Source organism: Anolis sagrei, chromosome 1 (assembly GCF_037176765.1).
Source record: "Anolis sagrei isolate rAnoSag1 chromosome 1, rAnoSag1.mat, whole genome shotgun sequence".
NCBI classification, from domain to species: Eukaryota; Metazoa; Chordata; class Lepidosauria; order Squamata; family Dactyloidae; genus Anolis; species Anolis sagrei.
Window position 1 is genome coordinate 244,354,311 of NC_090021.1, and position 13,540 is coordinate 244,367,850.

A 13,540-nucleotide genomic window follows, 5' to 3' on the forward strand; every position below is an offset into this window, starting at 1 on the left:
TAGTACATACATCCCAAGGTTTTATTACTTAAAATGTGCTTTGTGTGTTCTTTCCTATCAATGTCATTTTTTCCTCTTGTAGACACACGCTTTTGAATTCCCTCTAAATCAGTGGTTCCCAATTTGTGGGTTCCCAGGTGTTTTGGCCTTCAACTCCCAGGAATCCTAAAAGCTGGTAAACTGGCTGGGATTTCTGGGAGTTGTAGGCCAAAAACCCAGGGAGCCACAGGTTGAGAACCACTGCTCTGAACACACATGCATACACACTCCACGGGTGCTAAAAGCATCCTGAGACAACCAACTGAAGTAGCCACTTTAGATATCAACAGAAAAGGATGGGGAAAAGTGGATAAAAGCTGATTTTGATAAGAGAGAGGAGGGCAAGACCATGAGTGATAGCGAAAATGGGGAGGGAATGAGCCCTGTCCACCAGTCTGCCATATTCACTGTAAGATGCTGTAAGATGCATGCTGCAAAAGGCAGTACTATGGTGTTACAGTTCTGATTGTAACAGAAGCATATGTGCCAACTTTTGTAGGGCCACAGACTAGGCATAAGTGACTTCCTGGTATTAGTGACCAAAGTGTGGGTTAGTGATACTGAACTCTTGTGCATATTTATATTTCAGATGGAATGAAGGAAAGGGAGAAGGCATACCATCTTGCCCAGAAGACTGCTAGCATTTATTAGGTTATTTTTGAAAGTGTATCTCCACCATGCATGTTTGTACCTTCTTCTGCTGGGGTAGGAACATCTGCTCCTCTTCTCAGCAGTGCAAAGGAATTGTATAAACACAACTTCTTGTGGTGCCTTCACACATTCCCAGATGTTTTTGGTATGAACATCATGGGTCAACTGCAGGTTAAATCAACTTCAGCTTGGCACTGAGGTACTAAAGTCATAATACAGACAAGCTGTGTGACCGAGGGACAAACTATGAATTATTTTCCCTTGAGAAGATTTGATTGGAATAATATTCACAAACTTGTATTAATTCAAGATATAAGTGTATCTTTAAATCTGTTTCAAACCATCTGAAGCAACTAAGACATTAAACTGAATACCATCTTTGATTTAACCTCTTTAATAATAATCCTATGGTTATTCTCTGCTATAGTAAAAATGTAGAATCTCTCCCATTCAATATAATCTTGCTATAGTACGCAGAAACTGTTTCAAGGGAAGCTTTTATTTTGTGCAATAGCATAGAGATGTGAATATGATCCACAGCCTTGGCCGATGAACAGCCATGATCAAAAAGTTACTGCCTCCAATCTGAATGACTTGAGAAGGCTTTAAGTTAATCTTCAGAAATGCAGGAATTAGTGTAACTGGAGATGTATTGGAAGCAAAATATTTCCTACTGTGTAATTTGCAGCACTGAATTTCATACCATTCTCTTCTTTATGCTCAGGCTTTAAGCCTCCGTTCATCTAACTTTGGTGCTAGTGGGAGAATCTCTCCTCTCTGGTATTTGTGATTCACACTTATATTTGAGGTCTGGTAAATTAGAACTTGGTAAAATCAGCCCCACCATGAGGCAGAAGGAGGCAATTGCATCAAGGGAGAAATAGTTGAATATCTTGGATGTAAGAACTGGGTTGTTGTTTTTGCACATTTTAGTGATGAGAACAAATGGCTGTTCATTTTGCTTTGATTATTAAGATGACTGGAACCTAAATTTCATTGTTTCCACGAGAACATGTTTCCCTTTAAATGTTATACTGAGTAGTCCCTAAAATTCTATCTAGTGCACTTTTAATCTTCTGAAGAGTCCTAAAGAATCTAAAAATGTGACTTGGCATTTGATGGCTTTATATGGATACTTATTAATATACTGACAGAAATTAAATTGAATTAGCCATCACTTTAAAGTTAGAAAACAAATTAATGTTTACAATTAGCAGATTTGTGTTGTCTTCTGAATTAGTATTCAAAGTCTCTCATCTCAAAGATATCGAAAGTTTTTTTTTCTTAAAGGATAAAGTTATCAGATGATCTTTGTTCTTTTCTTTTTTTTTTTTCATTTTGTCCTTCCTTTGCCAATTCTGAATCCTAGGTCACCAAAGCATTCCTGTGAAGAAGATGGCAATCTGATGGAAGCAGAAGCCAAACTAGAGCAGGTGCAGCTAGGTCAGGACTCCCCCACCTTCATCCGATTTACACCTGGGCCTTCCAGCTTTCTCAAGTTTGTTTCAACTTCAGTATCCCAAGAGCAGCCTGAAGCAGAGCTGGAGGGGCAGCAGAAGATTATCGAAACAGCCTATGTTGGAGAGGAGAACCAAGATATTGCAGAAGTGTTTCCAGATGTCCAAGAAGAAATTAAACATGAGGAAGAGGAAGTGAAGCAGGAGGTCAGAATGAAAGCTCTGTATTTATTTCTCCCCACCACTCCTTATGTTTGTCTTTTGCAAAATGGAAACTGCAAAAGGAAAACTGTCAGATATTTCTAGTAACTTTTCCTAGTGTAAGTTTTCCAGATATCCAAGATGAACAAAGTAATACAAGCAAATGTGTGAAGTTCAATGGATAATATATTTCCTTGCATTCAAGAACTAACATACTGAATTAAAAAGGAGGCAATGGGACCACATGGGAAATGGAGAAGATCATAGGTGGGGAAAAACAGCTGTGGAAACGTTGGCAGATACATATAGCACTGGTGTTGACTGCATTCCCATCTAAAGATTCTCTTTCAATATGCAGAATTCACTGGGAGCTGCATGGGAATAAGTGTGCAGACAATCATGGTATTTACTGGGTTCAGCAACCATTTGTGAGGCCACCCCTCCCCACCCAGCAGAAAGCTTCAGACAACAGAAATATTGTTAGGATATTTTTTAACCTTCCCCCAAGAATATCCTTCAACAAACATGGCAATCTCCAACACATTTGCCCTGTTTTGGGGGAGCCCTGATTCTGCCCTTGTCACAGTTGGTCTTTCACTGCTCCTTATAGAATCATAGAATCAAAGAGTTGGAAGAGACCTCATGGGCCATCCAGTCAAACCCCCTGCCAAGAAGCAGGAATATTGCATTAAAATCACCCCTGGCAAATGGCCATCCAGCCTCTGCTTAAAAGCTTCCAGAGAAGGAGCCTCCACCACACTCCAGGGCAGAGAGTTCCACTGCTGAACGGCTCTCACAGTCAGGGAGTTCTTCCTCATGTTCAGATGGAATCTCCTCTTTTGTAGTTTGAAGCCATTGTTCCGCATCCTAGTCTCCAAGGAAGCAGAAAACAAGCTTGCTCCCTCCTCCCTGTGGCTTCCTCTCACATATTTATACATGGCTATCATATCTCCTCTCAGCCTTCTCTTCTTCAGGCTAAACATGCCCAGTTCCCTAAGCCACTCCTCATAGGGCTTGTTCTCCAGACCCTTGATCATTTTAGTCGCCCTCCTCTGGACACATTCCAGCTTGTCAATATCTCTCTTGAATTGTGGTGCCCAGAATTGGACACAATATTCCAGATGTGGTCTAACCAAAGCAGAATAGAGGGGTAGCATTACTTCCTTAGATCTAGACACTATGCTCCTATTGATGCAGGCCAAAATCCCATTGGCTTTTTTTGCCGCCACATCACATTGTTGGCTCATGTTTAACTTGTTGTCCACGAGGACTCCAAGATCTTTTTCACACGTACTGCTCTCGAACCAGGCGTCACCCATTCTGTATCTTTGCATTTCATTTTTTCTGCCAAAGTGGAGTATCTTGCATTTGTCACTGTTGAACTTCATTTTGTTAGTTTTGGCCCATCTCTCTAATCTGTCAAGATTGTTTTGAATTCTGCTCCGGTCCTTTGGACTATTGGCTATCCCTCCCAATTTGGTGTCGTCTGCAAACTTGATGATCATGCCTTCTAGCCCTTCATCTAAGTCATTAATAAAGATGTTGAACAGGACCGGGCCCAGGACGGAACCCTGCGGCACTCCACTTGTCACTTCTTTCCAAGATGAAGAGGAAGCATTAGTGAGCACTCTCTGTGTTCGTCCACTTAACCAATTACAGATCCATCTCACCGTAGTTTTGCCTAGCCCACATTGGACTAGTTTCCTTGCCAGAAGGTCATGGGGGACCTTGTCGAAGGCCTTACTGAAATCCAGGTACGCTACATCCACGGCATTCCCCGCATCTACCCAGCTTGTAGCTCTATCGAAGAAAGAGATCAGATTAGTCTGGCATAACTTGTTTTTGATAAATCCATGTTGACTATTAGCGATGACTGCATTTGTTTCTAAGTGTTTGCAGACCGCTTCCTTAACAATCTTTTCCAGAATCTTACCTGGTATCGACGTGAGGCTGACCGGATGGTAGTTGTTTGGGTCATCCTTTTTTCCCTTCTTGAAGATTGGGACCACATTGGCCCTCCTCCAATCTGTTGGAACTTCTCCCGTTCTCCAAGAACTCTCAAAGATGGTTGCCAATGGTTCCGAAATGACTTCCACTAGTTCCTTCAGTACTCTTGGGTGTAGTTGATCTGGCCCTGGGGACTTGAACTCATTAAGAGCGGCCAGGTATTCCTGGACGACTTCTTTCCCAATTTGGGGTTGGTTGTCCTCCAATCCCTCATCCACTCCATCTTGCTGAGGTTGAAGACTCTCTTTTTGTGAGAAGACTGAGGCAAAGAAGGCATTAAGTAGTTCTGCCTTTCCCCTATCCCCTGTCAGCATTGCCCCATCTTCTCCTCGAAGAGGTCCTATCGCTTCCTTGTTTTTCCTTTTTCTACTGACATAAGAATAGAAGCCCTTTTTATTGTTTTTAATGTCCCTGGCAAGTCTGAGCTCGTTTTTTGCTTTAGCCTTGCGGACCTTTTCCCTACAGGTGTTGGCTATTTGTTTGAATTCTTCTTTGGTGATTTCTCCCTTTTTCCACTTCTTGTGCATGTCTCTTTTGTGTCTTAGCACAGTTAGAAGTTCTTTGGACATCCATTCTGGCTTCTTTGCACTTGTCCTATTTTTTCTCTTTGTTGGCACGGTTTGCAATTGCGCCTTGAGTATTTCACTCTTGAGAAATTCCCATCCATCCGTAACTCCCTTGTCTTTTAGTATCTGTGTACACGGAATGCTGCTCAGCGTTTCCTTCATTTTTTGGAAATCAGCTCTCCTAAAGTCCAAAATGCGGGTTTGACTTGTCTTAGTTTCGGCCTTCCTTTGTACCGCAGGAGCACATGGTCACTTGCCCCTAAGGATCCTACCACTTCGACCACATTGATCAGGTCCTCCGCATTTGTTAGGATGAGATCAAGAGTAGCCAATCCCCTTGTTGCCTCTTCTACCTTCTGGACCATGAAATTGTCTGCAAGGCAAGCGAGGAATTTGTTGGACCTTGTACTCTTGGCCGAGTTTGTTTTCCAGCAAATATCGGGATAGTTGAAATCGCCCATGACTACTACATCTCTTCTCTGTGCCTGTTTGGTCAACTGTTGGCAGAAGACTTCATCAAGTTCTTCCTCCTGGCTTGGGGGTCTGTAGTAGACGCCTACAACGACATCTTTTTGAGTCCCAGTTCCCTTGATTCTTATTCAGATGATTTCAAGCTGGTTTCCCAGATTGCTGTCTTGAATCTCTTCTGCAGCATGAGTTTTTGACATATAAGGCTACTCTGCCTCCTCTCCCCTTTGTTCGGTTTCTGTGAAAGTGGTTATACCCCTCGATATCTACATTCCAGCGATAGGAGTCATCCCACCAGGTTTCAGTGATCCCTATGATATCATATTTGTGGTGTTGTGCTAAAAGTTGGAGTTCGTCTTGTTTATTTCCCATGCTCTGTGCATTAGTGTAAAGACATGTGAGCCCCTGAGATCTTCCCTTGAGCTGTTTAATTGGGATTATTGTGCTTTTGGTACTTGGTCCTTGTTGTGTTTGTGCAGCCCTCCGTTTAGCCTTTTGGCGATTCCTTCTGATTTGGCTTACCAAGTTGGAAAGGGGCCTTTGTAGTGGTGATGAAGCTAGGAGTGGTTGAGATATTAATTTGATTTGCATGGTAATACAGGTTGATTATCCCTTGTCCAGAATTCCAAAATACTCAAAAATCCAAAATTGTCCACATGGCTGACTGAAATAGTGGTGTCTATACTTTCTGTTGGTTCCACATACAAAAACTTTGCTTAATGCACACAATTATTTAAACATTTTACATAAAATTTCCTTCAGGCTACATGCATAAGGTGTATATGAAACAGAAATGAGTTTAATGTTTAGATTTGTGTCCCATCTCCAAGATGTCTCATGATGTATATGTAAATATTCAAAAATCCCCTCAAAAATCCAAAATACACTTCTGGTCCCAGGCATTTTGGATAAAATATACTCAACATGTACACACACACTAAATTTACACCTCCTGAAACCTCTATGCACAGCCCTGTTGTAGTACTATCACTATCAGCATAACTCAGCTTTCATTGCTGTGTTAACTGATAGTGATTTTTTTTATGTCAGCAGCTACAGTCTCTTGAATACTTGATCTCTCTCAGTGAATTTGCATCAATTTCCTACTTTAGGAAAAGAAAAGAAGATGGAACGAGGAGGAAGAGGCATCAGAAAAGCGCCAAAGAGCTCCAAGCACGTCTAGCAATGAAGAAGAGGGTGAACTCCCGCTAAGTCCTACTTTAAAGGTATGCACTCTTCTGCATAATTAGATGAATGCATTTGTGAAAAATAAGTGTTATGTACCTTTAGGCCCAAGGGATGGATGACGCAGAAGGATACAAGATTGTAGAGATGTCATGGAGAAAGACCAGGCATTATTCTCCTCTTCTCTCCCCTCCATAAATGTCATTACAGCATACTCTTGTGCTGTTTAGACAATGAACAAACTGCTAAACACATTCTGTCTTTCCTTTAGATTACTGACAGAACTGAATGTCTAAATCGCTCCATACAGAAAAGGTAACTTCCGTTCAAGGGGTAGATGCTGCCTAACCTGTCAATGCTGGCTTTTTGTTAGTTAAGCTTTATTAGTTATTTTACTATGCCTAATACATGTTCATCAAATCATATAAATAACACGTGTCATCAGAGAGCTGTATAATTTGTGTAGAGCAGTGGTCCTCAACCTGTGGGCCCCCAGGTGTTTTGGCCTACAACTTCCAGAAATCCCTGCCAGTTTACCAGCTGTTAGTATTTCTGGTAGTCGAAGGCCAAAACATCTGGGGACCCACAGGCTGAGAACCATTGGTGTAGATTCCCCCCCCCCCCCCAAAAAAAAAAGAAATGCTTTGCAAACTATGGGAGGGGACACTGATCTCATTGGCAAAGTGTTAAACAACTGCAAAAATAATAATGATGTGGTAGGCTTTGAAATTATCTAGGTGTTTGGTAGACTCGCTTTGCATAAGTATATTTTATGCTTCCAGTAACAGCGTGAAGAAGACACAACCACCTCTCCCTGTTGCAAAAATTGATGACAAACTTGAACAGTACACACATGCCATTGAGGTGAGGGAAATTCCTCAATTCTGTTTAAGATAGCTTTCTAAAACTATGCTTAAGATAAATTCCTTTATTCACTCCTTTTCTTGATTTCATATCTCCTATTCAAGAATTAAAGAATAAAACATGAGATAAGGACAAAGTAGCATTTACTTTGGCTATATTATATGTGGGAGCAACAGGAGCCTCTGAAGGGCCATGTACTTCCTCTTCCCCATATTGGGGTAGAATGGCATCCACCAAAATGCAGCTACAGAGTTACTGCAGAACTTTCTCCATCAGCATAAGGATTAGATGGGACTTACATATGTTTCCACCACACTACCAATTTCAGCTTAGAAAATGTGGTAGTTGCTAATCAAGCTAGCCTTCACAACCATTGGACAAGCTTATTGACTAGATAACTGGACTAAATGGTCCTTGTAGTCTTGATTCTATTAGTATTACTTCTGTCCCAGATGAAGGATTCAACCTATGCACATGTCATGGTCCAGAACTGAAGTCCTATGTTTTGTGCTGGGTATGGACCACTAGCTCATTGTAGGCTATGAAGCAGCTGATGCAAGTGCCTCTCTGCCTGCCTTGTTGATTTTGTGTGTCTACTTTAAAACAAAGGTTGAGCCTGCACTGCAGCATTCAGGAGCTGTCCTGAAAGGCCACTGGCAGGGTATGCATTGGCAAAAGGTTGTCACAGTCTATAATTCCTTTTACATTAAACTAGAGAAGGTACATAATCACAATGTAGATAAATCTGGAGATGGGAATCATTTGGGTGGAGCCATTAAATCCATGAAAATAGAGTCTTCATTATAAAGGATGAGTTAGTATGGCACAAGGAGCCTCTTCACTCTTCTAATTTTGCAGACTTCCACCAAGTCACCCAAACCAGTGCGCCAGCTTTCTATTGACCTTCCTGCCAACAGTGCTGCAGTGACCAGCACAAAAAGTCTCTGGGAGACTGGTGAAGTGGTTCAGTCCCCTGTGAAGACAACACCCTGTAAGGTAAGACATCTAGTGTGTTTTCTGTTGAAGAATGTGCCATACATCTTGAAAAAACTTGACCTATTGTGAAGCATGAATGCTATGAATGCTATGTGCCCTTAGTGATGTGGGATCAGAATATGGGAAACCGGACTTGTCTTGGATTTGCTGGATACAGTTTACTGTCTTTCAAGTATGGTGGGTTAAAAATCCAAGCACTGCATCTGTGTTCTTCCTAGGACATTGTGGCTGGAGACATTGTGAGTAAGAGAAGCATTTGGGAGCAGAAAGAAAGCCCAAATCCGGATGAAAATGCAAAGGTAAGAGTTGTTTGCTTTAGGGGACACTCAGGTCAGAAACTGATTGAATAGAATTAGGGCTTGGACCATGTTGTTGGAATGCCTGATTATGCCTTGATTGAGGAACGTGGCCTCACTTATTTACTTCCCTTAAAGCAGTGATTTTTAACCTGTGGGTCCCCAGATGTTTTGGCTTTCAACTCCCAGAAATCCTAACAGCTGGTAAACTGGCTGGGTTTTCTGGAAATTGTAGGCCAAAATACTTGGGAACCCACAGGTTGAGAAACACTGCTAAAGGAAGAGGATGGAAGCACACGGAGCTAGGACTTCAAGACTCAAGATTGATACCTAAGTTCTGGATGAGTACTCATAGCTTTATTGCTCTCTCACTCACTCTCTCCACATAGAAAAGTAAAAGACATGACTTCCATTCACTTGAACTTTCAGTAGCTGACAAGACTCAGCTGGCTTTCAAAGCATGGGCTAAATGTGTTCAACTTTGTTCCAAAGCAATACAACTGAGATGCAGTCGTATGGCAACAGTTCAATGGCTTTCTCATTCACTCTTCCTTTGTAGTGGCTACGGGAGGTTTCAGGGGAGAAGAGGAGCTTCACCCTGAGTCTGAGTTTGGCCCAGATGTAATGGCCAAAACTGTTTAGACAGCCAAAACAGTTTAATCAAAAGAGAAAGCACTTGAAAAAAGTGTGAATATCCTACACACACACACACACACACACACACACACATATGTGTGTGTGTGTGTGTGTGTGTGTGTGTGTGTGTTATATGTTTAGAAATTTTAGTCAACAAATCAGCATAAAAACCTAGGTTGATATCTATGGGTCAATGTAAACACTGTACCTTAATTCTTATAAAAAGGAACCATCCTCTTCTCAGTAGAATGTCAAAAGGCAAGAGTTTACTCCATCCTGGGAGAACTTAAAGGAAGCACTGACCTTTTCTATGTCCTGTCACAGCACTGCTTCTGCTCTTTTTGAATGTCTGGTTGGAAAAATGGTTGTAGGATAGCTCTTGGGCACTTCCCACAAAGTAGCCCCAAAAGTTGAGAGGGTGTGAATGCATCTTTAGGTGCTCCCAGTACAAATTTCACTTTAACCTTTTGCCACTATTCAGAGGAGGGTATTTTAAAAGGAACCATTCCCATCCGTGAGTAGAGTGGTGAAAGGCCTTTTGGAATGTGTGGATGGGGCAATGTCAGCAGTGGCAATCAGGGACAGCTGGCCATCTGAAACAGTGTTGGTGCTTCCCATCTTCCTTATCAAAATCTGTAATTTTGGCCTCAAAACCCACTCTTATGCACAAGCTTGATCTCTGCAGTGAATATATACTGTAGTAAGAAAGGATTCCACAATTGCTAGAGATTCCTAGAGAGATCATCATAATCAAATACTCAAATGTTAACCCCACAAACGTTGAGAGCTGGCTGTACTTGAATCTCAGCCCTAAAAGTACTTATTTTTCTGTGCTCAACTTTAGGTGAAGCTTCCTGGCAAGAAGTACAGGTATGTGGCAATTGGCCATGGCAAATACAAAAAGGTGTCGATCGAAGATGAGACATCTGCAGAAAAATAGCCTGCCTAGGCTGGAAACAAATAGGTAAGTATGGTAAGTAATGAAATACATTAGTTATTGAGTGGCCTTTCTAAATGCTCAAAATCCTACTCCTAGGAATTTTGTATTTGCCCAAAGTTGTAAATTTGCTTATTATGTCCATAGGTGGAAAGAGAAGTTCTGCCATAGGTTGGATTTATAGGAAATCTGTTGAATTAATGCTTTATTGGGACATGCATCAAGCACATCATGCTTCACTATTCTTAATCATGAGCTATACTAGTTCCCATTACTTGAGGTTTGGGCTTGCTGTTTGCATCCCATTCCTAAGATCCCATTGTCTTCAGCAGCAAGAACATAAACTTTGCATTGTGTGGAGAAAAGGAATTCTTTACAACAACATAAAGCCTTACAGAGACATGAGGCACCAATCTCTCACATGCTGATTTATGAAAGAGAACGTTCATTTTTTACAACAGAAGTTTATTCAAACTGTATATATAATGTGAGTTTTAAAAACCCCTATTTCTGTTTCAGGCAGCTAGATTTCACAGGAACTGCAGCTTGGATTCACAGGCTATGAATAGCTGTCGAAGGAAATCTAGGTTATGAGTCTACTATGAAATTCTAGTGTCTGTTAACCATCAGCTCCAGAAGAACTTCACACGGGCACATCCTACCAAATCACATTTCCCTTTCTTACTACATCCTATCTCACCTCTTTCAGTTTCCAAACATGTCTGCTTCTTACTTAACATCCATTCTTGCAGTTCCTTTTCTTGCCTCAAAGAATTATCTCTCTCTACCAGATATCTGAGTTCCAGTGCAACTTCCATGATCTTCCTTAATTTAGAATTCCATCTCATTCAAACTATTTTTGAATAAAGAACATCTGTGGAGATGGACTCAGGTGAACTGTTACTTATACATCCATCTTCTAAAAAGAAGAGGAGCTGAGATGGTTCAAACCACATGTACTGTTCTATATTTTTTTTTAAATCATGCTTGCAGAAGATTGGCGTTCTTCTCAATTATTTAATGAAGCATGTGATGCTATTAAATCTGTATCATTATTCATTCATTTTTAGCTTTTACCACTGTGTATTGGGAATGGTGCACACTGCAAGCACACTGCTCTTGAGCTCCTCAGCCTTAAGATGTTGTTGAAAATGCGAAGAAGAGAGCACATAATTTCTGCAATTCTAAGACCAGAGTAGGTAGTGCTACCTGTCTGATATGTGTGGTCCATTTGGAGCGTTTGTAGGCAGCTGACAGGTGTGCTTTATGCATGACCAGGGCACAAACCTAGGGGAGGCTGTTTTCTCTATGTTTAATGTCCCAACTTCTTAAACCTGGTTCTATGTATTTTCCTTCTGTCTTAAGCTATCACTGCACTTGAACACTATTAAGCTTTCTTTCACTTTTCAAAGTATACTTTTTAGTGATCCAAATCATTAAGCATTTCATTTCATGAGGGTGAAAACAGCTATTGTATCATTCAAGGACATAGCTGAGATCATCTAGCACCTTTGAGACTGAGGGAAAGAAATTGCAGCATAAACTTTCGTAGTCTTGGTCTACTTCATCAAATGCATGAGCTACTGGCGGAGGAAAATGTACATCTCCTTTACTTTTCTTTTACAACAAGGCATAACCAGAAACACAAAGGGATTGGAAGCAAGGGAATTAAACTATTAGCCATTTCTAAGAAAGAACAGTAAGAACATCCTGTTCATAATGTGTTATTTTAAATTATCCTCTTTTTTTGTCTCAGAAGCAACCTTTCAAACAGTGCAAAATACACTGCAATCCTATTAGTAGAGTTATTTCTCATAGGAATGGGCTAATAAATCTTTTCCTGGAATTAGGAAGAGAACTGCGGCTTTTCAGAAGAACTGTCTTGGATTCCAGCCATCCACAGTACTTAGCCATGTGTAGTCTACATCCTGCATCTTTTAAATATAAATTCTGTTTTCCTGCTAAAAAACTGCCTGTCCCACTAGATTGTTTTTCACTTCACATGGAAAAATATACAGGAGACTAGATCATTTCTGTTGCATCACCAAAATGGCACAAAAGATCATGAGAACAACATTCACTCTGATGCTTTGTTCTTGACTGCAGTCAGTGTTGATATTTTGGAAATCAGTGGTTGGGAACAAGCCACACATGACTGAGGCGTGGCCCTTATCCAGTGTGACCTGAAAAGCAGGACATGAAGGGACAGCAGCACCTAGCAATCCTGGGAGGCCTATAGGAATAGCTTAAAGGATGTTTTAAGATATTAGAAATCACTACTCAATTTACACTTTTGAAAGTGTCAGTGCAAGCACAGGATGGAACTCACACCTAACCATCTTTCAGGCAGTCATCCTATTCTGGGTGCTTGTGAAGACAACGGGGGCTCAGACTTCCTCTGGAAAATGGGAGAATTGATAGCAGCTCTCTTCCAAATTTATTCTGCATTTTTTGCGACTTGGATTACATCATATACTTTCTTGGGCACTGTAGAAGAAGGTATTCTGTATTTCAGTGTGCAATGCTTTCATCCCAGCTAAACAATAGCAGTCAGTCAGGCATCATCCAGCTGCTATTGAGAAACTGTGTGAAAAACAGTAACTCTTAATCTCTTGGGCCCCTACTTTAAAAGGGATAGCTTTTTGCCCATAGAATTTTAGACTTTACCTGAGAAGCTTGAATGGCTACACTCAAGCTTGGAAGAATGGTATTTTCAGAACTACTTTATCTTCCTGCATTGATCATGTTACTGCTGTAGTAAACTTGCAACCTACTTTAAGAATAATGTTTTTTAACTGAGTAGAACTATTACAAAGTACAAATAGTCAAGAGATTGTGAGCAGGCTTGCTCATGATGCAAATGTACAGTACTTAGAGAGAAAACTCTCTAAGTGGCAAAACAAAAGTTGGCATAGAATCATAGAATCAAAGAGTTGGAAGAGACCTCATGGGTCATCCAGTCCAACCCCCTGCCAAGAAGCAGGAATATTGCATTCAAATCACCCCTGACAGATGGCCATCCAGCCTCTGTTTAAAAGCTTCCAAAGAAGGAGCCTCCACCATACTCCGGGGCAGAGAGTTCCACTGCTGAACAGCTCTCACAGTCAGGAAGTTCTTCCTCATGTTCAGATGGAATCTCCTTTCTTGTAGTTTGAAGCCATTGTTTTGCATCCTAGTCTCCAGGGAAGCAGAAAACAAGCTTGCTCCCTCCTCCCTGTGGCTTCCTTTCACATATTT

The 13,540-nt window shown here is 41.1% G+C and overlaps 1 protein-coding gene across 3 annotated transcripts in view; it reads left to right on the forward strand.

Moving 5' to 3' along the window:
• Positions 1-13,540, forward strand: part of LSP1 (lymphocyte specific protein 1) — a 108,136-nt gene that overhangs the window by 82,055 nt on the left and 12,541 nt on the right. For 2 of the 3 annotated variants that reach the window (XM_060768690.2, XM_060768709.2), the window contains exons 4-10: positions 2,060-2,354; positions 6,502-6,615; positions 6,846-6,889; positions 7,357-7,438; positions 8,297-8,434; positions 8,653-8,733; positions 10,211-10,339. In XM_060768690.2, the coding sequence (XP_060624673.2) occupies positions 2,060-2,354; positions 6,502-6,615; positions 6,846-6,889; positions 7,357-7,438; positions 8,297-8,434; positions 8,653-8,733; positions 10,211-10,306 (850 nt within the window). In that variant the 3' untranslated portion in view covers positions 10,307-10,339. The remainder of the gene's footprint in view (positions 1-2,059; positions 2,355-6,501; positions 6,616-6,845; positions 6,890-7,356; positions 7,439-8,296; positions 8,435-8,652; positions 8,734-10,210; positions 10,340-13,540) is intronic. The other variant, XM_060768699.2, reaches the window with a different exon arrangement.